The sequence below is a fragment of the Cardiocondyla obscurior genome, linkage group LG05 (genome assembly GCF_019399895.1).
Source record: "Cardiocondyla obscurior isolate alpha-2009 linkage group LG05, Cobs3.1, whole genome shotgun sequence".
In the NCBI taxonomy this organism is placed as follows: domain Eukaryota; kingdom Metazoa; phylum Arthropoda; class Insecta; order Hymenoptera; family Formicidae; genus Cardiocondyla; species Cardiocondyla obscurior.
Genome location: NC_091868.1, coordinates 3,083,631 through 3,108,933, shown reverse-complemented (window position 1 = coordinate 3,108,933; position 25,303 = coordinate 3,083,631). Strand labels below are relative to the sequence as shown.

At 39.7% G+C, this 25,303-nt stretch overlaps 4 protein-coding genes and 1 long non-coding RNA gene across 10 annotated transcripts in view; 3 read left to right on the top strand and 2 right to left on the bottom strand.

Moving 5' to 3' along the window:
• LOC139102640 (uncharacterized) overlaps positions 1 to 12,354 on the top strand; it is a 132,826-nt gene extending 120,472 nt beyond the window's left edge. For 4 of the 5 annotated variants that reach the window (XM_070656709.1, XM_070656708.1, XM_070656707.1 and 1 more), the window contains 5 exons: positions 7,178 to 7,424; positions 7,769 to 8,095; positions 8,719 to 9,396; positions 9,622 to 9,867; positions 9,966 to 12,354. In XM_070656709.1, coding sequence (XP_070512810.1) covers positions 7,178 to 7,424; positions 7,769 to 8,095; positions 8,719 to 9,396; positions 9,622 to 9,834 — 1,465 coding nt within the window. In that variant the 3' untranslated portion in view covers positions 9,835 to 9,867; positions 9,966 to 12,354. Of the gene's footprint in view, positions 1 to 7,177; positions 7,425 to 7,768; positions 8,096 to 8,680; positions 9,397 to 9,621; positions 9,868 to 9,965 lie in introns of those variants that run through there. The other variant, XM_070656711.1, reaches the window with a different exon arrangement.
• Positions 3,759 to 5,683, bottom strand: Def2 (defensin 2). Its single transcript, XM_070656715.1, has 2 exons — positions 5,522 to 5,683; positions 3,759 to 4,539 (listed from the first exon to the last, which is right to left on the bottom strand). Exons 1-2 carry the CDS (start codon positions 5,616 to 5,618, stop codon positions 4,340 to 4,342), a joined length of 297 nt encoding a protein of 98 aa, XP_070512816.1. The 5' UTR covers positions 5,619 to 5,683; the 3' UTR covers positions 3,759 to 4,339.
• A 199-nt stretch (positions 12,355 to 12,553) lies between the features above and the next one.
• LOC139102641 (peptidyl-prolyl cis-trans isomerase) lies at positions 12,554 to 15,922 on the bottom strand. The gene is made up of 3 exons (XM_070656712.1): positions 15,673 to 15,922; positions 14,226 to 14,579; positions 12,554 to 13,894 (listed from the first exon to the last, which is right to left on the bottom strand). Exons 1-3 carry the CDS (start codon positions 15,874 to 15,876, stop codon positions 13,823 to 13,825), a joined length of 630 nt encoding a protein of 209 aa, XP_070512813.1. The 5' UTR covers positions 15,877 to 15,922; the 3' UTR covers positions 12,554 to 13,822.
• A 347-nt stretch (positions 15,923 to 16,269) lies between these two features.
• On the top strand, positions 16,270 to 22,778 carry LOC139102639 (cyclic AMP-responsive element-binding protein 3-like protein 4). 2 transcript variants are annotated; one of them, XM_070656706.1, is made up of 6 exons: positions 16,270 to 16,616; positions 16,694 to 16,800; positions 18,720 to 19,170; positions 19,407 to 19,666; positions 19,821 to 20,358; positions 21,567 to 22,778. In XM_070656706.1, the coding sequence occupies exons 2-6, from the start codon at positions 16,696 to 16,698 to the stop codon at positions 21,977 to 21,979; spliced, it is 1,767 nt and encodes a 588-aa protein (XP_070512807.1). In that variant the 5' UTR covers positions 16,270 to 16,616; positions 16,694 to 16,695; the 3' UTR covers positions 21,980 to 22,778. The 2 variants fall into 2 exon arrangements, with proteins under 2 accessions (XP_070512807.1, XP_070512806.1); XM_070656705.1 differs by having other exon boundaries at positions 16,271 to 16,616; positions 16,690 to 16,800.
• A 195-nt stretch (positions 22,779 to 22,973) lies between these two features.
• On the top strand, positions 22,974 to 25,024 carry LOC139102646 (uncharacterized). The gene is made up of 4 exons (XR_011545737.1): positions 22,974 to 23,610; positions 24,248 to 24,375; positions 24,523 to 24,761; positions 24,880 to 25,024. It is a non-coding gene; the product is annotated as an uncharacterized lncRNA (long non-coding RNA).
• The last annotated feature ends 279 nt before the right edge of the window (positions 25,025 to 25,303 follow it).

Here is a 25,303-nt window from a genome sequence, read left to right as displayed (position 1 = left end):
TAACGGGTTCCGTTTATAGACGGCGGTCAGCGTTGATCGCGTTTGTGCACGAGACGGAATAATAGCGTGACGTCAAATACGGTGCAACCGTATTACGTCACGTAGGGCTTGAAAGGTGGCTGCTGGCTCGCGCCCGCCGTGAGAGGTATCAGCATCCTCGCGCACGTGAAAGATCTTTTTGTCACCCTCGCTGCAGCAACGTGAGAGAACTCGACCCTCCCTCCCCCCTTCTGAGATTACTTCAACACGGTGATTAAGTTCGCGCGAAAGAGAGAAAGAGGGATTTTCAAACGTAGAACTTGCGCCGCGGTGGTCGGCGCGAAACTCGGCGCGTGATAATATTAAAGTTTTTATATCTTTTATTCAGCGGTGGATTTAAAAAATTCTCCCGTGCGAGGGTGAACACTTTTCTCTTTCGTCTTTTGAGACGAGACAGTTTGACATACCGTAATGAGAACAGTAAGAATAATAATTTTAACCGCCTCTTTCCTTTTATCGACGTTGCGTCGTTAATATATCACTCAATGCTTTTTTGATGCCTTTTCGTCTATTAATAGATAGAGGAAGAGGCTCTATAAACGTCCGCGCTAATCGACGTATTGTGAGGTTCTCTCTTAAAATAAAATACGACGGTAGACGGTTACACCTGGCGGTAAATGAAGTATGTAGCTTCGCGTCTGAGAAAATAATCGGGTGAAGATTTGTTTGCTCTGTCATCAATATTCTCATCACGCCGCCGTTGATTTCTCTCTCTCTCTCCCTTTCTCTTCTCTTTCTCCTTCTCCCTTGAAAGCTCGCTGGTTTGCGAAAGCGCTTTCGTCGGCACGATGCTAATGTAGCAACCACGATGCAACGCGTAACCCCATCGGAACAATCTCACCCTATCTTGCGGCAGCTCGGCAGCCGGCCACCTTTGAAACTCAAAAGCCAAGCCGCCACGCTTGTAGTAACACTATCGATCGAAATGGTTTACTAGTAAAGGTGCACTCACGGGCTCTTTAGCTTATCGGATGTCGTGCCAGTGTTCTTCGTCCGACGAATCTCATTTGAGAGTCGCCAACGCTGAAATTTCCGCCACGCTGGGCTCCGAAGGATATCGGAAGCGATGGGAAAAAGCAACAGAGGGCAAAAACGAGGGAGAGAGTGAATTCAAGCCGATTGACGGAGAGAAAAAGTGGCGAGGGTGGAAAGTGAAAGAGACGGAGAACGGGGAGATGAGAACGGGACATTGCGATTCATTCGAATGCAGCGGAAACGCTGACCTTTCTCTCTTCCGTTTCTCTCGTTATTAAATCCTCTTTGCGGTATTACAGCGTAATTGGCTCTCGCTCCATAAACTCTTACCCTCATGTGAATTGACTTAAATTTAACCTGCGCTACGCGGTTCATTACGGTAGCCTGAAAAGCAAGTCTATTTGAACGATCTGATTGGTCGCGTTGCCCGCGTTTTACGCACTTTTTCGCCGCAGATTCGGATCGATCTCGTTTAATTTTCTCACTCTGCGTTCCGTTTTCGAGTGACCGCGTATGCGCGGTCTTGATAAGAAAAGAAAAAGTATTTCTTGTACAAGAACGTTGAACAAATATACCATAAATCGAGGCGTTTCCTTGAAACACGCAATCTCGATAAACGTTGTTACGCGCTCGTCGTAATGTTTCTACTATTATATTTAATTTTGAGAGAGTTTGCATTGTGCCTCTTATTATTTTGCCGCAAGCGATGAAACGGTAATTATTCATCAAAGAGTATGAAAGCGTGTTGCAAAGTTAAACAGAGGGATCCTTGTATATAAGTTAATAAAATATATTTCCGTTTTCTTTTCGGGGGAAAAAAAAAAAAAAAAAAAAAAAGAGAAAAATCTCTAGCAACTACAGGAAGAAAAATCAACGCATATTTTTACCAAAGCAGTATGAAAACTTAAGTAATAAGACGCTCTTTTTGCAGCCCTTGCAAAGAGTGCGCGGAAAATTCCGCAAGATTAACGTCCGCCTTCACAAGATTAATGTTCTTTATCCAATGGCAGAAGTTATTTTCTCTCGTTCGTATCGTGTGTACGAGCGTACCTAAGTATTCTCGCCGTGTCGCGGTGTAATATTAACGTCACGCGGACAATGGAGCCCCGGAACAGCTGGCTTTATTCCGATATATTGGTCGAGCGGTGTTCCATTTGCCAACTTTAGTCGGTGGGCAACTTTAAATGCTCGTGGTCCCAATAAAAGTACGCGAGAGTCCAAAGTCACCCTCGGTAAACCGAGATTCCGAGATTCTCCTTCGAAGCCTGTGACTTTGAAACACTGACGTCGGCCTGTCGTACGTCGAATCCGCGCGATCCGTGAATCGAATTAACCGTGACGTTTTGATCAAAGCAATTTCTCCTCGAACTCCATCCCGTGGTTTTCATATAAGTATTTCTCTCTTCTTCGAAGAAATCCGGCTTCCTTCGGAGCGGATTCAACGTCAATTCGACGTCGCGCCGATCGGCGGAGCCGCCGCCTCGAGATCGAGATCGGAATGGAGCCGCCGCCTCTGTTTTACATCACCTCGGAAATTGCACGTAAAGTGGTTCTGCGAAGCGAATATCGAGTATTCTCGGGCCGATAATTTGTGTCCTAGGTCACGTAGCTGCCCCGCGCTTAGCTACCCGGCGGTTTTGTCGACGAAACTTTTTTTATCGCGCAGGTGTGCCATTAATTGTCGCAAATTTTCGAGTCCGCCCAGCGTCGGGCTCGCGACAAAAAAAAAAAATAAGAAAAAAAGAAAACGGTACAGCGTCAGCTGGAAATGGTATACGACGTACTACTAATGAAACTGTCGCCCGTTGTAAATCGAGAGAAGAACCGTAGAAACTCCTATCGCGTTGCATTAAGAAAGACCTTCGACTAATCCGATTTCGTCCTAATCCATTTGATCTCTCTAATATCTTCTTATGGGGATGCATTCAGATACCTTTTAGAGTGCCCTTCTAGAGTATCAGTTTTCATCCGTGGATGACCCTTATCGCGCAAGTAGGTAGAGATGAAAGGTCGAGCTGGACGAGAGGACTGCGAGCGGAGAATTTTCATATGTACGTAATCAGAAATGATACGTACATTTCGTTACTCGGGCGAAGTACATTCGAGGGACATCTGAAAGACGCTTAATGAACACTGGAATTAAATCTGACAAGCCGGGATAAGTATCTCTCGAACGTGCTTGAATCGCTGCAATTACGTAGATAATTTTGCGCTTAAGGTCCTTTGAGTATTTTCGGCTACAAATTCGAGAGACGTTCGAGTGTCAAGCACTAAAGGGGATGCTTCGCAATATTAACATAGGGTGGGTAGAGCTGTCCTTCAATCTGGAATACCATAAACGCGAATCGATACCCTTAAATAGATCGACGGAGACGGGGCTTGAATATTTATATTGAATGCGTTCTAGAAGTCATTTTCCTGTTCGGCGCATTTTAAATTTAATTCTAGATTCCATCTCGTGAAATAGGTTGGACAGCTTATTGTTCGCCGGCGGTCTGTGTTCCGTGCACGTTCGCAAACGCACGAATCAATATACACAGAGCGCCAAAAGATATTACGCTAGTGATTGGATTCGCCAACCAGGAACTATCGATCGGGCCCACATGTTGCTTTTATATCACGATGGGAAATAGACTTTGAATGGACCGAGCGAAGGTCAATTATCAAATCGCGGAATGTGGCCTTTCACCCTGTTACCGTAAACGCCATTTTTAATAACGTTAATGTTAATACGAACGCAAGGAAATAATTAAAGCTGACAATTTATTATTTTTAATGTACAGTGATTTTTGACAAAATGAAAATTTTTGCGGATACGTGAGCTTTAAAAAAGGTCGGAATATAATTTTTACGAGAATATATCGTTTGAAATTTTATGCGCGCGACATAAATAGATGACTGACAAATGTTGTATAAATCTTCTATCACAGTGCCATTATTATAAACGATTTAATTAACGTTCATTAATAACGTCGATATTAGTACTTGTCAATTCCCCGCGAAACGTCGGTCGCGACGCGAACACGGGCAAGAACCGTTATTCTTATTATCGGAGCGCTTGGTCGCGGTACGCGAGAGCGATTAAAATAATTATCATTAATAACGGCGTTATCCGTTTCGTCAGAAATTCGTGCCAAAGGACGGACGACGTGTCGAGGCCGAGATTATCGATCGTATGATTAAACGGATAATCTCTTGGTGATCTCACATGAATATTAATTCGGATTACAATGCGATAACATTCGTTGACTTAGTCAATATCGTGGGATGGCGGATGATAGCGGGATCAACGTTACTCTGGTTCGACGAGAAGCAAAGACGATGTCTATTTCCTGCAGACGCATATGCCGTTGCGGCAGCGGCCACCTCGGCGACGCTGCGCCAGGCATCTCGCCGCGCAAGCACTATGGTTGATGCTCAGCCACTTGGACTGCCAGGACAGAAGGTCGCAGGTCACACGTCGGTTCCTGATGGGCGTCAGGTGTGACGGCTCCTCTTCGTCGTACACAGGGTCCTCGATTGTCGCTGAAACACAGCCCCACCAAGTTCACTATCCGATAACAACGGAACTGTTATCGCGGCCTCTTCTCGCGTAGGCTTTACGGATACCCGACTCGTCTCGGGAGTTTGCGGAGTATTATACTTAACGTGGAGGAGGTATCGTCAAAGATATTCTTCCGCGAAGGAAAAATGAACTCTGCTTCACATTCCTTTTGATATTCAAAGTGAGAGAGGAGTGGGTGGATTTTTTTTTATTTTTTTATTTTATTTTTTTTTTTTACCGAAGAAATTTAAGACGACTGATTGCTTCTTCTTTTTCACGCTCTGTCTTCGAGTGTTGAAAGTTTTATATTGGAAATGACACGATTCTCGCGGGTAAATTTGAAAGTTTTCTCGCGCGATTCTAATTATAAAAATGGCTTTGGCGTTTAAATTAATATTTAAAAAAATATTTTGAGAGAGGGAGGGGACAACTTATTACGTTATAACTAAACGCGGATTATTTCTAATTCAGCTTGCGGAAATGATACGGTAACTTGTAATAATGGAACGACTCGTTAGTAGAAAAGGCCGTGTCGGGCTCGATATGAAGGGATATCGACAGCACATTATCAGAGTATGCATAAAAGGGTGTATGTCAGAGAGGAGGGAGGAGAGATGGGGAGGGCGAATATGTGAGTTACAACTATTATGCAACGCCAGACAAAGGGCCGGCGCATTCTGAACGTTATTACTCTATTGCGGAGTATCGTCGCGTTACCTTCGCCGTTCTCCGGCGCGAACAAAGTTACAACGCTTAACATTGAACGAGCCAGTATTCATTACAACATTTTAATTATCGATAAACGCATTTTAATATACTCGGTACCGCGGATAATAAATCTACGACAAGGTGAAAGCTCGGCGTAATCGATCACGGCTTGTTAAAGCTTCGAGAGAACGCCGTCGTTTTTAACGAGGAGAATTCATTCGCGATCTCTCGGAAAAAAAAAAATAGTGTGCTTACTCAATTCGTAAGTAGGCCCGTCGTAGACAGCCGGCTGGGTGTAGGCGGAAGCGTATGTCAACGCGACAAGGAATGCGAGAATAGCGAGCAGCTTCATGACTGCGGCACGTAATGTCTTGCGCACTCAAACTTGATAACGTCCTTAAGGACGTGGCGTCGCTTTATATACCACATCGCCATTCTTATCTGCTGCCGAAGTCCATTTCTCTGGCGGGGGACTTCCCCAGTGGATGTCCCGCCACCGGAATTCCCGTGGCTTCGTGCCTCGACTATTTCTAGATATTCAGCCGCCGATCAGATCCGCCGCGTAAGCCGATCTAATACGTATCCGAATATTAATTTCCGGCATTATCGCTGTTACCAGGACGACCGGGAGCGAAAGAGAAACGCGACGAAACGGGTCGATCGATCGCCGGCATTTCTATCGGTCGAACGGAGGCGCGAGCGTGACTATAGCTCGCGCGAAGTAAGTGAATTAAAAAGAAATCGACAGGTATTTTCATTCGTGTGCTATTAACTTTCGAACTTGAAGGGGGGGAGAAACTTTGAGGCTACCGTAAAGCTTCTTCTCTGGAATATTAAAAGGAAGAGATTTGTAATGGAATATCGAACGCTGACAAGAGACAATTTATTCCAGTGTGCGTTTTCCTCTTATGAATCAAACGTCCGTTTGGAATTTTCGATTATGCCGGCCGGATATCATCACTCGCTCTTTTTTTGTCGAAGAATCGGGACCGTTACGAACGTAAAACAATTCGAATTTTCGCATTACGTACGGGAAGAAATTAAAATTTATCGGGAGAGAGAAATTTAAAATTCAAAATCGGATGTAACGCTCTCGGTTTTCCCCGTTGCGCGAGTTCTGTTGTTTTAATCGCCTGGGCTAATACGCGCCGCGCATATCCGAAACGTCAGCAATTTGTTTGTAGGAGACGTCATGGTGTCGATTGAGCCGTGAATAAACAATCGGTGATGGAGGGTAATGCCGTAGCGGTCGCAGGTGATCGTAAATTTCATTAGCGCGAGCTGCAGCAGCTGACCCAGATGTCGTAACAAAAGTATGAGTCCTGCGAACGCTAAATATTTGCATAACTGTGCAAATGTAACATTTGATGTATTAATGTCGTTTCCGACGTATATTTTTTTTTTTTTTTTTTTCCTCCCGCCGTATTTGAGAGCATTACATCCTCCGGGGGGGATTGTGCCTCCATTACATCCCACGCAAATATATTTATGGAGATTTAACGCGCCGAAATTACTCCCCGATTACACGGGGGAAGAAGCGCGCTTCGGATATATCAAATCGAAATGCCCGCACGTACTCGGAATTACACGAGCCAAACAAGACTATATCGTTCGGTGGTTTATTTTCAGCCCGGATACTTGTCTCCGTGGGAAATAAAAAACGTTCTATCGGAATCTCTCCCGAATCGTGACACTTGAGACGATCGCTCGGAATCCCAAGCGGCGTCTATATTTAATGTGAGACACGCTGATAGCTTTTTGCAGACGCGAGACTAAATACCGACTCGTGAATGTTAAAACGAGGGTTTAATTATATTAATTTCGCTGCGATCCTGTTTAATGGAACGACAAAGCAAGGCTCGGAGAATTTTAAAAAAAATAACTGACATTTTTTTTTCTTTTTTTTTTCAGGGTAGAAATGAGAAGGCAGTCGTACTGTCCGAGCTCGAGCACCGGAAACGGCTCCGGCGAGCCGCTGATCGTCGTCGAAGAAAGCACGACGGGCGAGGAAGAATCGGAGCGCTGCCGCACGGAATCGCCGCCGCGATGCGACCCGGACTCGCCATCCTTGAATCCCTATCTGCTCTCCCCATGGAGAGACGCCAGGAAGCACTCTTTACCAACGCCGCAATGTACATCCGGGATAACTGCGTCTCAGGTACGTGTCTCGCATATGCACCAGAAGTCCTTCGCGGTCAGTGTTATCGATGCCCGCGATAAATTCACTTTATGCCGCGACACGTGCGCGACACATCTGAAATAAACGATTACCGGAACGCCCAAGTATAATCTCTTCAAGAATATGAATTACGAAAATGTCCCGATAAAAAAGTAAGACGTTAAATCAGAATAAATTAATGTTTCTCTTTTAATGAACGGACAAACAGAGCTTTAAATAATTACATTAAAGATATATAAAGAAAGGCAAGTTATTTGATAAGATAAGAAAGTTATTTTAGCGTCGATCGGTTCGTTTCGTTTTAAATCGCACGCGTTGAACAGGTGCGACGATTAAGCGAACGCGGCGGAGAAGGTTCCGGTCCATCGGCGAGAGAAGCTGCTTTTCTGGCGACGTTATCACAGACTCAGGCGCCGCAGCCCGGTGGCCGCCGGCACTCCGTCGTCACGATCTCCAGGGTGCCGACCACTCTATTCGGACGCAATCGTCGAGAATCCATCGCCGCGTTTCCCATGGGAGGAGCTACCAGGATATTACAGAGCCGGCGGGATTCGTCCACTGGGATGACCGGGCCGCCCAGCAACAGCGGGAGCACTCACAATCTGCAGCTCGATATTATGGACGACATCGCCGAGATCAAGGCCAGAAAGGTAGATTGTAACGTTGGACATTTTTATAAATAATAATCGAGCGTGGAGCACGATACGTTGTGAAACGACGAGATTACAGTCCTATTTGCTGATTTAATAGAGTCGAAAGATAAGACGAAGAGCAATCATTTGTAATCTCGCGGTAACCACTTAGGCTTATTAGGCCGTCCGCTATTGATTTTTATTACGGCCGCTTGTATTTCTCCGTCCCTTTTCTGCCCTTAAGATTAAACATGTAAGAGCCGCGCGGCCCATTAGGAGTCCAATTTCAGAGACGCATAATAGATTCGAAAAATCAAGAGTTCTCGTTTATCACAAAGGTAACAATAGAATTGGCTCTCGGGAGGGGGAGGGGGGGGAGGGATGAGGAGGGGTAAAAACGCGAACCCGAAAAGTAGAAAGAAACGTTTAATTAGTATATCTCTTCAGTCGAAAAATTTCTCAAAGGAAATAACTCAAGACTCGAGAATATAACGAGATCGTTAGAGTTCGCAAGTTTTGTTCAAAGTTCATTAGCGATTTAGAAAAATCTTATTTTAATTTGATGTTTAATTAAATAGACAGCTGTTTGACGTTTCGTTTAAGCGGGGAGCGCTCTAATCGTGCTCGTACACGCGTCCCAGGTCCGTTTAAAGATGTACAAGACACCGTCTCACGAGCGCGTATGCGAGATCCAGCCTCTGGAGGGCAACAGCAGCTCTACCACGCAGAAATACATACAGAGCCAGAAGCGCCGGTTCTCCGAGTTCTCGGCGTCGGTCGCGGCGTCGACGTCGGCCTTGCGTAGACGGGCGTCCGAGCTGACGAAGCCGTACACCGACGGCGAGGCCGGCACGGCGACGGGTATCATATGCTCCAACACAGATCTGATATCCATCTTGAGCTCCCTGACATCGTCCGCAACGGAGATCAACACGTGCGGCACTTCAGATGGGTCGGGTACGAGGGAAGAGCAGAAATCGGGCTGGTTCGATAAAACGGCGGAGCAAAGGCGCAGCCGGCTAAAGAGCTCACGGTCCAACAGCTTCGACGTCTCCATCCTGCACAGCACCAAGAACAAGGTGCCGGCCAGCAGTAACAAGAGCACCGTCGGTATCGGCGCGTTCGTGACGCCAAGCACTTGGTTCGCCAAGAGGCACCAACCTATGTCGAAGAAGAGCCGGTACGACGAGGAGAACCTTTTCAAGCTGGACAAACTACGGATGGTCAAGAGCGTCAAGGATTCGCTCGCGAAGAGCATCAACGTATCCAGGCACAAGGTCCTTTGGGACGACAGCAGCGGTACTAAGGTGGACGCGCAGGTAAGTAAATTTTATCACTCTGTTAAAATACCTTCGGAATTTTCGAAATAAAGTTTCTTCGTCAGACGCAACAGGCGAATATCGTAAAGATCGCCGATTAAACTTATCAGCTTGAGACAGAGGCCTGTTGGTTCGCAGTACATTTTCCCGGTACATAGATCGTAAAAAAAGAAGCGTGTGAGGTCGTGTGAGGGTAAACGTTTTCGCTTGATTCGATATCGATAGGTACTTGGTAATGCGATCGAGAAGATCCTCACGTCGGGCCACAGGGGAAGCGACGCGGAAGCGTCGGGCAGTTCATCTGGAAAACCATCCGTGTCGCCGAACAAGTCACGCGCCAGTAAGGTCGCCGGCTGGTTCACGAGCGGGAACAAGGAGCAGGAGCAATCGGATTGCGACTCGATCTGTTCCACCCTCAAGGACCTCTTCGTCAAGTAGTGCACCACCGCCGGAGCGCATCTCGCGATTACAGTAATTCACACATTTCCGTTTGCAAACAGAATCTACTAAATTGACAGTAGTTATTTGTTGCACTGCCGCTATTTATTTATTTCACTTTCCTTCCGCAGAATGAGTTCCACATCCAAGCAACCACCCACGCAAATCCGGAGGGATCCGTCGGAATAGTTTTCTTGTTTGCTCTCTTGAATTGAGATGGATATAAATGTGAGGGAGCTCGGAAGAGAAACGCGGGATAGATCGCGTTATCCGTCATCTCGCGACGACATTTGCAACGGATGCAATCAGCCGCGTAAAAGGTTCAAGTGTTTCCCGAAATAATGGAAGACCTTAAATTAATCATCCCGAATTAACTCCACGTCCGCGTGTAAAAAGAAACTGCGGGTATTTCTAATTTGATTTATAAAATAAAACAAACGCACGAAAGTTAGAGTTTATTTAAGGAAATTACCAGCGAGTCTTCGTGAAAAATTTTATCCAATATTTAAGGTCAATGCAAAATTCTACAATATTTATCTTTATCGACACGATATTTCGCTTAACGAGCAAATAGAAATCAAAGCTCGGCTTATTCGTAACGTTTATTGTTAATAATAAATATTCATTCGCAGCTTCCATTTTTATCGAAATTGATATCGTTAAATATTGAAAGCCGAAGATCTCTGCCAATATATTCGCGCGGTGTTTGAACATCGTCAAATTCAGTTCGATATTTATTTTCGCTCTTATTCTCCGTTTGCTTTGAGTTACGTCTAAACCTTTTGGACTGATTACATCCGCAAACGTCACCGCGAGATGACAGATGACACGATCTATCTTGCGCCTCTCTTTTGCCTTCAATCTTTTTCGCGTTTACAGTCTTCTCGAGTCAAAGGGGTGAGCAAGCAAACTGGCGCAACGGCACGGCAGAATATTTTCTTGCGTTATAATTTTATCCTAAAAAAAACCTCGTTCGCGTTGACATTTGTTCTCGTACATTAGCGGAGGTAACGATAAAAGTCAATCTACCCTTTGCGGGCCAAAGGAGATGCACACATTATAATTCTAATATGTAGCAAGTAATATATTCTAAAAAAAAAAAAAAAAAAACATACGCATTAAGTGGCTGGTCCGATTAATTACGCGCAGTTTTATCTGTTATCCTTCTTCCTGTTTCACGCGTCGGGATTCTATCCGTTTTCCTGCTCCTTTCGGTCGACTTTCCTCGACACCATTTCGACCGCACAAACCGCCACTGATATAGAGATATATGAACGTAGAGAGAGATATGTGTATAAAAATCGTCATATATATATTTAATAACGATGTTCGGCTACGGTATGCGGAAGTAACGGCAGTGCATACTCGTTGCTGCGTACGTGTGCGTATAATTTCAAGCAGAAAATGTAAAAGATATTCATGTTATAGCCTATCAAAATTTTTATGTTTCAATAATAGAATACGTGACCGCGAATATAACGCAAATTAACATTTTAAGATCATTTTTACGATTGTGATCATCTAACTCGACAGCATTCTGAAGATATTAATTAAATTTATTAATTAAATATACACTTAGAGTTCCTTCTCTCATTTCAAATGTTTCAGTTCATTACATTAATAGCTTCGGAATAATAATGCGGGAATTTTATGTGCTGTTGATTTAGATTTTTCACTAATCATAAAAATTATTCGAAAATTTACAATAAAATGTCTAAATAAAACAGCGTGACTTATAGATTACGCATAATTTCGATACATACTTACACGTCTCTTGATATATCAATGTTAAAAAAAAAAAAAAATTGTTCCAAAGATAATAATCGTTGTTATTGAAAGTTTTGAAATCTATACGAGATTAATTACGTAATGTGAATTATATTGATCTGTATGAACTTCAGAACTTATTTGTGAAAAACATATGATGTGAGTAGAGAGTAAAAATATTTAAATGTTCTTCGATTGGTAATCAGAGTCTATAAGCCTGCGTGGATCTATAGCTTTTCTTTATATCGTGTAAAAATTAATTATTTTACAAGAAGAAGCGGCAAAACAAACAAATATAAAATAAAGACCGAAGTACAAATATTAAACGAATAAAGAGACTAAAAGCGCGTTATTTTGTCTTACTGGATCGAGTGATAACTCGAATAAGTAAAATTTCAGATGCAGATAGCAAGTTGTTTTCTTCGAAGTATCATAGATATTAATCCTTTAACTCGATTAAAAAATTGTTAGCAAAACTGTAAGAATAGGAAAATATCTTGTTATTTGCGTCAGAATACAAATACATGTACATTTATGATTCTCAACCCCTCGATAAGAGCAGATCGATTTTTTATTTAAATAAATTTTTATCAATTTAGTAATAGCGATAACATGAAATAAGTTAAGAAATCAACTGATAATTCTCGTTATAATTCTTATGTTAAACAATTGTAGAGGAATAAAATTTGCTTCCGCATTTAGATTAGCGCATCTCCTGTTCGTATGTTATTAAAAAAAAAAGGAAAAAAAAAAGACTAATCAAGATCGTAAATGGTATTGGTGCTGTATGTTCTATCAATGTTCTCGCAGCAGATTGATAAAACATAAATATATATTAAAAAAAAAAAGTAAAATATACGTTGATCGTAAATGTTGCAAAAACTGTGTTATTTATTACAACGTGGATCATTAACTTATTATAATGTACGGTGCGAATAACGTACAACTCATATTTCTTTCTGAAAACAATTTTATTTTTAAGAAATCGAAACTGTTCAGACTGTTGCAACTACATTTTTCAACTTGGTGTTGTATTACAGTAAAATGGTATCGCTTTCAGGCATTGCCCGCTTTAGGATAGACAAACGGGGGATGTTTTCTTTTGTTAGAGAGAAAGAGGAAGTGTATATTTATAAAAAAAAAACCATACAATTAAGGAATCTCTGATATATGCATATGCATTACACGCATGTAAAAATTAAAAAAGATAACGTTAAAGAAAAATGCATCAGATAACACACTGGAATACATCAATCATTAATTTGAAACTCCAAATGTTTCCTATTCTAATGTTGAAGATATTCATATTTTGAACACTTACTAAAATATATAGAATGGTACTGAAAAATTTGAGCTCATTGCATGTGTTTTCACTTAGCGATACTAAGCGAGTGTATCTGTGGAAGAATATGGATTTCGCAAAAAAGTATTACAGATTTCTTATAAAAACACACGTGTGTTGACTGTACAATGAAGTAAAAGAATAGGGCCTAGAAAAAAAACTGATTAACTAGTTAACAGGTATATCCGCCCGTCCACAATTACTCGTTGAACATCACGAATACTCATATCCGTACGAAAATTCGTATTAACGCAGATACAGCTTCGTATTACATAATTACATTAAAAATTTTAGAAGACAAGAAATATTTTCATTATTACATGTATTTATATTTCATAAATACATGTAAATAAATAGATTTACTACATTAATAATCAGATTTAAACACAAGTTTTCTTTCTTTAAAATTATTAATGCAATTATCATAATTATTATGTAATACAAGAAGTATACCCGTCCATACGCGTACGGATATAATTAATCCAGTAACATATGCAACCGATGAAGAGAAGACAAGCAAGTAGCCGAATATTCTGAGCCCTATAACAAACTTTCCAAAGTTTTTTTTCTTTTTATTACAAAACCAAATCCTTTTGTTATACGAAGATTATACTGTAAAAAATATGCTATTTTCTAATAAGAAAGAAAGTACATTTCTTTGAAATAAAACGAAAAGAAATTATTAGAAATAAAAAGATATTACAATGCAGGCAATCTTGTTCCTGTAAGTTTTATAATAATTTGTAAACTTCGTGCTCAAAAATGATTAGCGTTGACGAGGATCTTGGTCAGCAGGAATGAATGAAGTAGGGCAATCAAGACAGTAAATAGATATGCAACAGCTAAATAAAAATGCAGTCATTACAGTATCTAGGTGATCTACAACTCTCCGCTATCCGCTATTATGATCTTTTTGGATGTTTTGCCGCTTTGAGAACCCATGGCCTCCAACTGAAAATAACGTAGACATGTCAGTTAGGCTATTGAATATTATACATATAACAAGTTAATTATCGATAAGTCTTATCGAAAAAACTGAACACGACTCTTGGCTATTTTACATACAAATAATTTTAAATAAACCGAGATTGTAGAGAAATGAGACGCAAATTAATTGAAAAATCAAAGATTTCAAATGCATATTTGGCCAAAAAACTATAATTTTTTTTTCGATTATTATTTCTCGAAAGAAAAAAACAGCCGAGAACATGTTTAGTCACATAAATATAAAGATTTGATCTCTCGAGCGTTAGTATTTTGTTTAAAAGATAGAAAATCATACTTTTCTAACAACATCCATTCCCTCGATGACTTTTCCGAAAACGACATGCTTTCCATCGAGCCAGCTGGTCTTTGCACTGGTAATGAAGAACTGGCTGCCATTGGTGTTAGGACCAGCATTTGCCATGGACAGTATGCCAGGTTCGGTATGAGTCAACTTGAAGTTCTCGTCTTCGAATCTAGCGCCGTAAATAGATTTTCCACCAGTGCCGTTATGATTGGTGAAATCTCCACCCTGGCACATAAAGTTGGGGATCACTCTGTGGAAACTGCTACCCTTGTATCCAAAACCCTTCTCTCCGGTACAAAGAGCGCGGAAATTCTCTGCTGTCTTGGGGACAACATCCTTCCTCAACTAAAATTGAATTTAAAAAATGCAATTAAAACCTGCAGAATAGGGAAAACTTAATTTTAGTTTAATATAAATGAAATGAAAGATACAAGGCCTCTTGCAATGTAACGCTACTCGTCGAAGCTTTATAATCGCGGAATTTATAGCAGGTAAACGATCAACCACAAATTGTGCATAAATAATGTTTTAATAGTTCAGTAAAGGAATATTAAAAGAAATAGCGATAAAAAGGATAAAAATATACGGCACATTCCAGCTCATGCGCCATCTGTATTTAACATTCTATACTCGCGTGTTAAAAAAGCCGATGCCGCCGCATTATGCAAAATATAACATTGTAATCGTGTGCGAAGATCTACGTTTAGCTCAATACTAAGTCGTCAATTATATAACGCGCCAATTAATACATATTATTTTCATACCACGAACGGCCGATAGAGACGGGGGACTTGTTCACTTTTATGGAAAGAATTCACCTTGTCTAGGCACGAATCTGTCGGCTTGTCACGGTTTTCGGGACAGTACAAAATACGCGTCTTATCTTATCGGCCGTGTTGCTAAATTACAATAACCTTCCGCGTGAGAGCGAGACCGAGTTACTTTTTCTGCATTCTTATCTCGACGCCAAGCAATTTGCAGCATCCGCCGATTTTCCACAATTTTCCGAGCGACTTCCGCGACCGCGGCGGCTGGTGCTCGTCCACGGGGAACGCGGCATTTTTTTTCTTCGCGCGCACGTTGCAGAGGAAATTTCTCAAGGACCGAACGCGTGCAACGTGCGTGCTCGCGCGAGCGTGACGCATCGCCAACGACGATCGCGATCGCGTCCTCGGGTCACGATAGCCGCAGATTGTCGATCGAACGTTCGAACAGCGTTAGCACGGGAGCAACAACGACGACGGCGACGGGGACGATTGCGACGAGAACGGCGACGACGGTGACGAGGACGATCGTCGCGCGAGAGAAGGCTAAATCGCGAACCGGCGCGGCGGAAAAATCAAGATGGCCAGGCATGCCGGGATTGCAAAGGTGCGCGCGGCTAGCACCGGGGCACTGTCGGTCGGCGTTAGTGCCCCGCGCGGTTATTTCAGCTTACCTCCATTACGATGCGACCGACGGGCTTTTCGTCCGCGGTCATGTCGAAGAAAACGCGTGGCAGTGCCATTTTCTTAGCTGCTGCGGCGAAACTTCGTAGGAGCGTGTCGAAGGACGGTCGTCTCGGCCGGGCGGTGGCTCCGAAATGGCTCGGCTGCCTGAAGGTCGAATCAATTGACAGCCGGCAAATCGATCTCAACGCCATTCCGACGCTCCCGGAAGCTCGCCGGAAATCGATTTCCTGTGACTTGATCCGCGCTGTATGACCCGCGACGAGGGTTTTGTCGATTTTACAGCCGTTTCGCCGGTTATTCCGCGAAAATATTATGTAATAAAAGTAACGTTTTCGGTTAAGAATCGCCCGTCGCCGAATGAGGCATCGGCGCCATCAGCGCCAGCCAATTGGGAGCCGCACTTCCCGCGACTTCGACGGCAAATCAGAAGTCCGATTGTAAACTCCGTCGTCGTGCGCTGCCATCACACAAACGTCAGAATCCATGACTGACGAAGTCGCTCTTTTGTCGCGTCGCTATCTTGTATTAAGGTAACCGATGGTTCACTAGTTCGTCAGTGCAGCTACTGAGAACAAACCTATATATATATATATATATTTATCAATGAGACTATTGCCACGTTGGCTGTTTAGCGTTTAGCGCTGCTCGGGATTTCCGCGGAAGAAGCGTCATTTCGCGTTCGGTTTACCGTGTCCGGTATTCGTGAGTATTGAGAACGCTGAAAACCGCGAAGCCGCCGAATACGACGAGGTATCGAGGGCCTGTTGAAGCTTCGGAGGTTCAAGTGCTGTGCGTTTGTTCGTTCTTAGGGTGGGGCGATACGGTAAAAGCGAGGGCTGGAGACTCGGCTCTCTCGCACGGTGTTCCGTGTGTCAATCGGCGATGACCGCGCGTATCGTCGACTGCTGACCTGTGGCTTCGATTAAACGCTGTTAGTTGTGCTTTGTTTAACGGTACTGACGGCGGAGGCGGCCGTGTCTAATTATATATATCTTTTATGTTAGGCAGTGATGTCGTCAGACATGAACCTGTTCGATTTCCTGGAGGACTCGTTTCTCAAAGGGGACGTTAAGGATGAATTATTTGTCGACCACAGTTACGGTGACGTCATCATGGTGAGTCCTGAGGACTATAAAGGGAGAGAAAGAGAAAGAGAAAGAGAAAGGTTTCCTGCAAGTCTATTTGAAAGCTTCTTTTAACACTTACGATACGCTAGGATTGACTCATGACAGTGTATTTTTAATCTATAGATTTGACATGTCATTGGAACGGGAATTAATTGTTGTGTTGATATTTAGTAGCACACGAGCCGACTCTGTATGGTCAATAATTAAAATCGTCAAGAATAATCTGTTAGCTTGCATTGCGTCTTATATAAATTGACACTAAAGATATTTCATGAAGAATGTATTATTTAGGAATCCAATTTTTAATACAAACTTTCAGCTAGGTTGAATACAGAGCATACAGACATAATATACAATAATTGCAGAAGCATATCAATATTAACTAAAATCAATTTATTAAATAAATCACGTGTGATCTAACTCTTTAAATGTTTTTTTTTTTTTTTTATAATTGCAGAATATTAAATTTATAAACCAAATTTTATCAGGTCGTGTTTACAGACCATCTAAAGTTTAAAAATTATTGCAATATATTTAAAAACGCTAAGTTGTTTAGAAAATATTAATAAATTAATATAAATTTTTTTATAAATAAAATCTAGAATCTTTTGCCGAGTATCATTTAAAAAATAATGTTACATATACACCGCTGCATATACTTGCATTACTCGGACAGTTTCACGAGTTGCTGCACGGTTTTAGCATATGGTACGCCAATTACCCACGTGGCTTTCGCGTTTAACCTCTCCGAAGCAAATATCGTAAACGATATCTCATATTGCGTATATCTAAATCAGGACGACGAATAAATTTAAAATTAAGTCTTTTCATTTCGTTTATGCACAGCGGGTATAATTAAATATACAAAATTTTGGCACATGGTGGATGCGTCATTCGCCTCTCATGTCTGGAACGCAGTACCTACGCGGATACAAATAACGATAACACGGTTATCTGATCAGTTTTTACTGTTCTAACATTTCATACCTATTATTATTTTAAATGACAGCTTTTCGCCCACAATCGTTATTTAATCGTTTACATAATTTTTTTCGCTCAAATAATTTTTTAATGCTTTTTTTTTCTTTTCTTTCTTTCTTTTTTTTTTTCTTTATTTTTATTTCAATATATATTATTGTTCGTCAATCGGAAAGTTCTTTTAGACAGCTTTTCGAGTTTCGTTCCAGAAACTTGAGAAGCCGGTCTTCAAGCGGCGAATGACCTTTGAACGAGTACCGTTATGTTACGGAATTCTTCGTAACCGCAAGTTTTAACTCCTCACAATCGTCTTCGATACCTTGGTATCACAATCGTTATTAGTAATCCTACATTATGTTTTATTTTTTTTCTTTTTTTTACATGCATAATCGCTCGCGTAGAATGTATTTTATAGTTTATGCAATTTTTTATCGAACGTAGAGCTGATAAAATCGATGACAACAATAAAAATTATGTATGTTATTATGACACATGTTGGATAGTTAATTTACCACATTGAGGAGCGATAAGAGGAGAAATATTTTCCCTTAAAAAAGAAAAAAGAACTTTTGATAAGCCCGATATCTCGCTTCACTGCATTCCTATCAATATTTAACGATTATACACTTTCGACAAACGAAGTAAAACACGTTGTATTGATTACGATTACGTAAGCTAAATTTTATTTTGCATCATTGATCGTAAATTTGGTATTAATGCATTATAAAAAAAAATATGTGTATTTAAAAGATCAATACTTATTTTTATTAATATAGATTAACTTTTTGACTCGAGTTAAATTAACTTTGTACTATTTGTACTTTTAGGAATAATAAAAAAATAAAAATGTTTAATTGAAATAAGAATTGATCTCTGTGGATAAAAAAAAATGAATGTAGAACAGAAACAACATTTATATTATATTTTAGGCAGAAGAATGCTCCCCAAATCCCGATGACCTATTTGCATCAATCTTGAAAATGGAAGACTCAAATCTCGATCTTGGGTTTATTGGCAAAGATCTGGAAACGATCGCGTCCTCTTCGTCAGATAGTGGTCTCTCCAGCGCGTTGAGTCTCTCCTACGAACAGCAACTAAGTCCATTTTTGTCGAGGACGGATAATAATGAAGAAGAGGAGATTGGTACTTCTGACCAGAACAATCCAGAGTTTGGAGAATTAGAATTTGCGGCCAGTCCGTCTGTAGGTAGTGTAGATAGCCCGGTCAGATCTGTTATGAGCTCAAATGTTGGCTCTCCGACCACTGATGTAACCGAAGAAATAGATTACGATCAATCTTTAGTTGCTATTGTAACACCAAACAATACAATGCCGGGCTTAAACGCCACTACCGTCACAGAAGAACCAGTAGTCGATATCGGTAAGACCTTATTTTTCTTATTTCTTATTATATTTCAAGAACACGTGTTAATATCTAAGGTTTACAACGATATATTGCATTAAACATCGGGTTCAATAAATGCCATTGAATTAAAAATGTCATTATTCTGGTTAACATGATGCAATTAAAAAAAATAATTAGTTTTCTCCTTCAATACTTTTATGTATAAGTTTAATTTGTAATATGAAAAAATTACAAAGTCTTATATTATACAGATTCAACGTTTACACAGCAAATAAAACTTACCCCGCAAGAGAATACTGTTAATATTCGCAACGTGAATAATAAGAAGCAAAATGTTCGACAATTTATACGCGTTGCTCCAATGGGCTCTGGTAATCCACGGTCTATCCTATTGCCAGTGAGTCTGAAAGACATGAAGGAAGTTCGAACTATTAAAATCATGACAGCACAACCGAAAAACTTAAAAAGCTTCAAGATCAATCAAGCAAACTTAATTAATAAACCTATTCAGGTATATAATATAATGAATAATATTTAAAAAGAGTTCTTTATTAACAAATCTTATTTATAGATTATCTAAATCTATCTGTATATATAATATTAATTCTAACTTTTTTATATTATTATGTAACTTTTAAATCAATTTTTTTACATATTCTAATTAGATGACTATTAAACAAGAGGATTCCAACAGCGACAAAGGTTGCAATTCCAGTGATGAGGTAACGTCGGAAACGGACTCTGTTTATCCACGATTAAAGTTGAATGCCGAGGAAAAACGATTATTACAAAAAGAGGGCATTACATTGCCTAGTCATTATCCGTTGACAAAACACGAAGAGCGTGAATTAAAGAGAATTAGACGTAAGATACGTAACAAAATATCCGCGCAAGATTCTCGTAAAAGAAAAAAAGAGTACGTCGATGGTTTGGAAGATCGCGTAAAGCAGTGTACAGAGGAAAATTTAACATTGTTGAAACGAATCAAGGCCTTGCAGTCGCAAAATCAAAGTTTGGCTGGCCAGTTAAAGAGACTACAAGCTCTAATACAAAAGGGCAATAAAAGTGCCCAGCCGGCAACTTGTCTGATGGTTTTGCTGCTTTCGTTAGCTCTTGTCGCTTTACCGAATTTGCGACCTCATTCCAACAATAATAACGATTTAACACAAGAGCAAGAGCAACCTGAAAAAACATCACTCGCGGGTAAGATCAGTCAGTCATTTATTAAAAGAATCTTTATTACATAATATTTGTACTTTTTACATTTAATATTATATTGATTTTTTAAAGATTCTTAGACAAAATTATATAAAGTAAAGAATCTAAAAAATTGAATTCAATTAATTAACTTTTAATGAATGGAATAAGTATTATGTAACATAAGTAATCATGAATATAATTTAAATAAGATACAAGTGACACATCATAATATTTAAACATGAGATTCGATACACAGCATGGAAGTACTTTTTGATGTTTAAAACCTTGGGCTTAGTCTTGATATTATCATTATTTACACAAACTGTAAAACAGATCAAGTGTCGGGAGTGACATTAATAAATCGCGTTGATAAGAATATATGTAAAGTTTTACATAACACATAGTAAAAATAATTAAGAATAATTTAGTTTTTTTTAATTACGTTGCAAATTTGAAGATATTTTATATAAATATAGACTGCTTTACAATATTACTACACTGATTGTCTTAAAACAATTTTTAATATGCCGGTTTCGTTTTTTCTTCAATCAAAAAGTTCATTGTATTAAATTGCAGGCACAGCAAATTCCATTTGACAAATAAGTGTTCTCCGATTTCGTTGTAGTTGCATATTGCAAAGTAATCAATGCATTGAAATTGGTTAAATTCAATCAGAATTCACTGAATCATGAGTTTATTGATCACAGATTTCAAACATTTTATTTATTGCAATTTGTAAGAAATTTATATAAAAGATTATCTGCTTCAACTTCTAAAATTTATAATCCTTCGATTTTATAATTTAATTTTTGGAATTAATAATTAAAACCTGTACGCCTGCAGGAACAGTGAAAACTGTAACGCGTTAATGTGATTGTAAGCAGTCTTACTACTTTCTAAAAGAGGGCAGGAAAGAACTGATCCTTTCACTGATTCATGTATTATTCAGACAATCTTTTTATCGTATATCTTATGCAGACACTCTTATTAAAATAAAATGTTCTTAATACAAGATATGGTTTAAATTTAATGAAGACATTTAATTATTTAAAAAACTTGTGGCTTTCGATAATTAATTATATCTACAAAAGATTTATGTTTAAAATTTTCTATGACATTAATGCTTTTGATATAAATTTTATAAGATTTCAATTTTGTTTTTTAAATTTATAAATATGTATTTATAACTAATATTAAAATGTAATTTTTAGGTCGCTCGAGAACTCTATTGTACACGAAACAATTAATGGATGAAGAACTACAGCAATACGGCGAGGAGTTGTTGCAGGAAGTCGAAGGCCTTCTAGATCACGATTACAGCCCCATAATACAGATGTCTCCGTACAAACGTGCCCGTATTGACAGCGAAACAACTCCTAAATTTGTCTCTTCTATAGGTCATGTAGGTGGAACGCTTGACTTAAAACCAAATTTTGTTATATCGAAAACGAAGAAAAGATATATTGAACCACCGCTGGATGATACATGGCCGCCACCGAATCCAGGTGGACAGAAAACTGTCAAAGTAGAAAAACTTGAGGCTCCTACTAACGAGCTAAAGATCAATATTTCCGATACCGAAGGCACCAGAACAGTTTTTGTCAAAATGTCGCATGATAAGTAAGATGGAATGTATTTTCCTTTTTTTTTTTGCAGCAATATTATACAATATTTTTTTTAGTTTACCAATTAATAATCTAGTATTAAATCATAATAAGCTATGTTTTAATGGTGAAACATATTATCAATTTTTCTTTATTCAAAACGATAATTATGTTTAAAGGTTGTAAGTGTAATTATGAAAAATATGGAAAATGAGAACAATCCGAATCTTTGTATAGATATAATAATTGTTTTTCTAAAACCAAACATTTAGGTTTAATTTCTGCATATAACGATATATTTTTCAGCAGACATTTCAAATTATTATGTTAATGAATTAATAATTTGATATCTGCTGAGATAAAAATATAAATCTTTAATCGTAAGAATGTGTTATATTCGCTAAATGTGGTTTTTATATATATACACACACTATATATTTTATATGAATAAGGAGAAAATGCTTAATGTGTACAATTATTTAAAGTTTTACAAATTGGGTTATATTAGAGATTTATTTATATAAAAAGCAGCGGAAATATTGTATTAGAATTTTATCTTTACAATTATTATTGACGTTTTAAAATAATTATACACGTACAAGAAGCTTTTTGTAAATAATTAAATCATATACATAGAATTTGTATATGTACTGATATTTTAATGTTAAACACCAACTGAAATAAAGATGTATCGATAATTTAAATCTAAAATAGATAAGTAAGATTAAGATTAAGACTATGATTAAATGTATATATCCACAGTTGTATGAATAATCCTTATCATAAAAAGTAATAAAACTACAGTAATATTATGCAATATATTAATCGTATAACATAACAAATTAATAGTTTTATACTGAAAAGCAGATAAGGTATTTGCTGTGAGAACGACGGCTAGCGTACGTGATTCTTCCTCTCTCCATCCCCTCCCTCGGCCGCCGAGGACGGGTGAGGCAGGAGTGGGGAGCGTTCCCCCTCAGTCCTCTTCAGTCGGCGCTCCACGACACATCTACGCTGCGCGCTTCGTGTGAGACTCGACGGATACCACGCCAAGGCCACGTACGCTAGCCGCCGCCGTCGCCGCAGCAAACGCCAAACCTGCTCATCAGTGTACTACATACAATTGTTACTAGTTGATAAGTCTTTATATGTAATATTACATAAATGCCGTGTTAGGAGGCTGCAGGGAGCTGGCACCGGTCTCTATCTTTATTCAAATAGGTTTGTTCTTTCCAGCTGTACTGCTGAACCGGCAGATAATCCTCGTAATTTTCTCTTGCTTCCTCTACGCTGGAGGAAACCGTTTTACATTTATATTAACTATTGATAACGAACTGATGTACTTTTAATTACTCGTTAATTCGATATAATATTTGGTGTAAAATTTATCGGACCCGTGGTGACGCGAGCGCTACAGGTGTCGCGCGCGAGCGCTAGCTCCCTCTCCTTCCTTCCTTTACTGGCGTCGAAACGTCGAGCAGCTTCCATCGTTCGTACGTACGCAGAAGATGCTCCGTCGAATTTAGGAGATTTACGGTGAATCGGCGGACGAAAGCACGGTGCGACACTTCATCCGGCGTTAATTACCATCTCTGATTCATCTTTCGTACGCGGGGAGCACCGGCGACCATTCCTTTGCCGTGTGAAGTGAGTACGTATATTCTCACTCGACCGTACGTTACATTTGAGTCTAGCGGATCGCCACTCCGATTTCAGTGTCGATCAGTACAGCCGGAACGTGGGGGAAGTAGGTCGTGATCGGTAAGAACCGCGACATATTCGGTATTCGTAGTAGTGTGCGAGAATAGAGTAGCGTTTATGATATTATTCGGTCGAAAAATTCGTTCGCGTAAGACGTGCGTTGTTGCTACGTAGCGACCGAGATCAAGGTTAAGCGAACGCGGCGTACGTGAGTAAGTGAGAATAGAGTAGGTTTGTAATAGTATTATTCGGTCGAAAAATTTGTTCGCGTAAGACGTGCGTTGTTGTTACGTAGCGAGCGAGATCAAGGTTAAGCGTACGCGCGGCGTACGTGGTACGCTGAGTGTTTACGTATTAGCTCCGAAATGTTTGGTCGAACGGCGGATTACGTGCCAGGCCTCAGGCGCTCGGAGAACGTAAATAATAGAATAGAATAAAAATATGATTCGAGGCGATTTAGTCTTCGCGATCATGTATACACATAGACTGAGTAGCAAATACTTTACATAAAACAGGTACATTTACTTGAAGACTTGTGATTCTGAAAATGCTAATCAGATTTCTCTTTCTGTTTCACGATCCGATAGAGATCCAGAGGATGACAAAGGCACTCGTTGAAGGGAGATAGCAACCCGAACATCCCAGACATCCAGGACATCCTGAGAGGAGGAGGAGGCTCAGGAAGGGCATCATGAACCGGTGGAGCAATACCAGGGTAAGTATCATTTATACAAATTACTAGCTCGTTTGGATTACAATTTATTTCATTTAATTAAAACAAATTAGAATCGCTTACACATCTTATTCTTTTTTAAACGGAATATTTAGAGATATCTAAGATTTAATTTTTTATTTGTTACAGATTACCGTAGCTGAATAGTGCCGTCGCCGAAATTATTGAATACGAACCGCGGTCGGTTCGTCGGCCGTACCCGGGAGTTCCGAACAGTAGTCGGGTCGAACTTCTTGATCTTTGATTTTTCTTAATATTAATTCGGGCGCGTCGCGAGTGTCCAGCGCGGAGGGATGACTCGACACGTCCCAGCTGAGAGGAGGAGCAGGCCCGGGACGGGCATCCTGCACCGGCGGAGCAACTCTTAGGTGAATATACATTTTTTAAAATAAAATATTAAATAAAAACTTTTGCCCTTTTTTTTTAAATTTAATTTTATGAACCAATTTACACGTTTACAATAATATATTTTATTTTATGTTACAGCCAACGCCTGAATTTTACAACTCCGCTGATGCAGTTCGGTGAGTCGCATGGCTGTTTTTATGGTGACGGGATCTTAAATTGGGTGTTGGGATATAAAATTGTATCTTTGTATTACTATGTCTATCAACGATGTTTCGGGAGGGTATTAATTAATTAATCACAAATTAAATAAAGCTGTTTTCTTTCCGTACTTCGCGGGATAATAATAAAATAATTATAAAATATATTTAACGACATTATACTGCAGAATATGTAATACTAGTTTATTATGAATCCACAAGTAAATTAAACCATAAGTAAATTACTGACATTACGCCGAAAATCTTCGAGGTACATCGGATTTATTTATGAACAAGATTAGTTTATGAACAACCTAGATTGTTTACATATCGGTTAACATTTTATTTGCTTTTTAATGTATAAA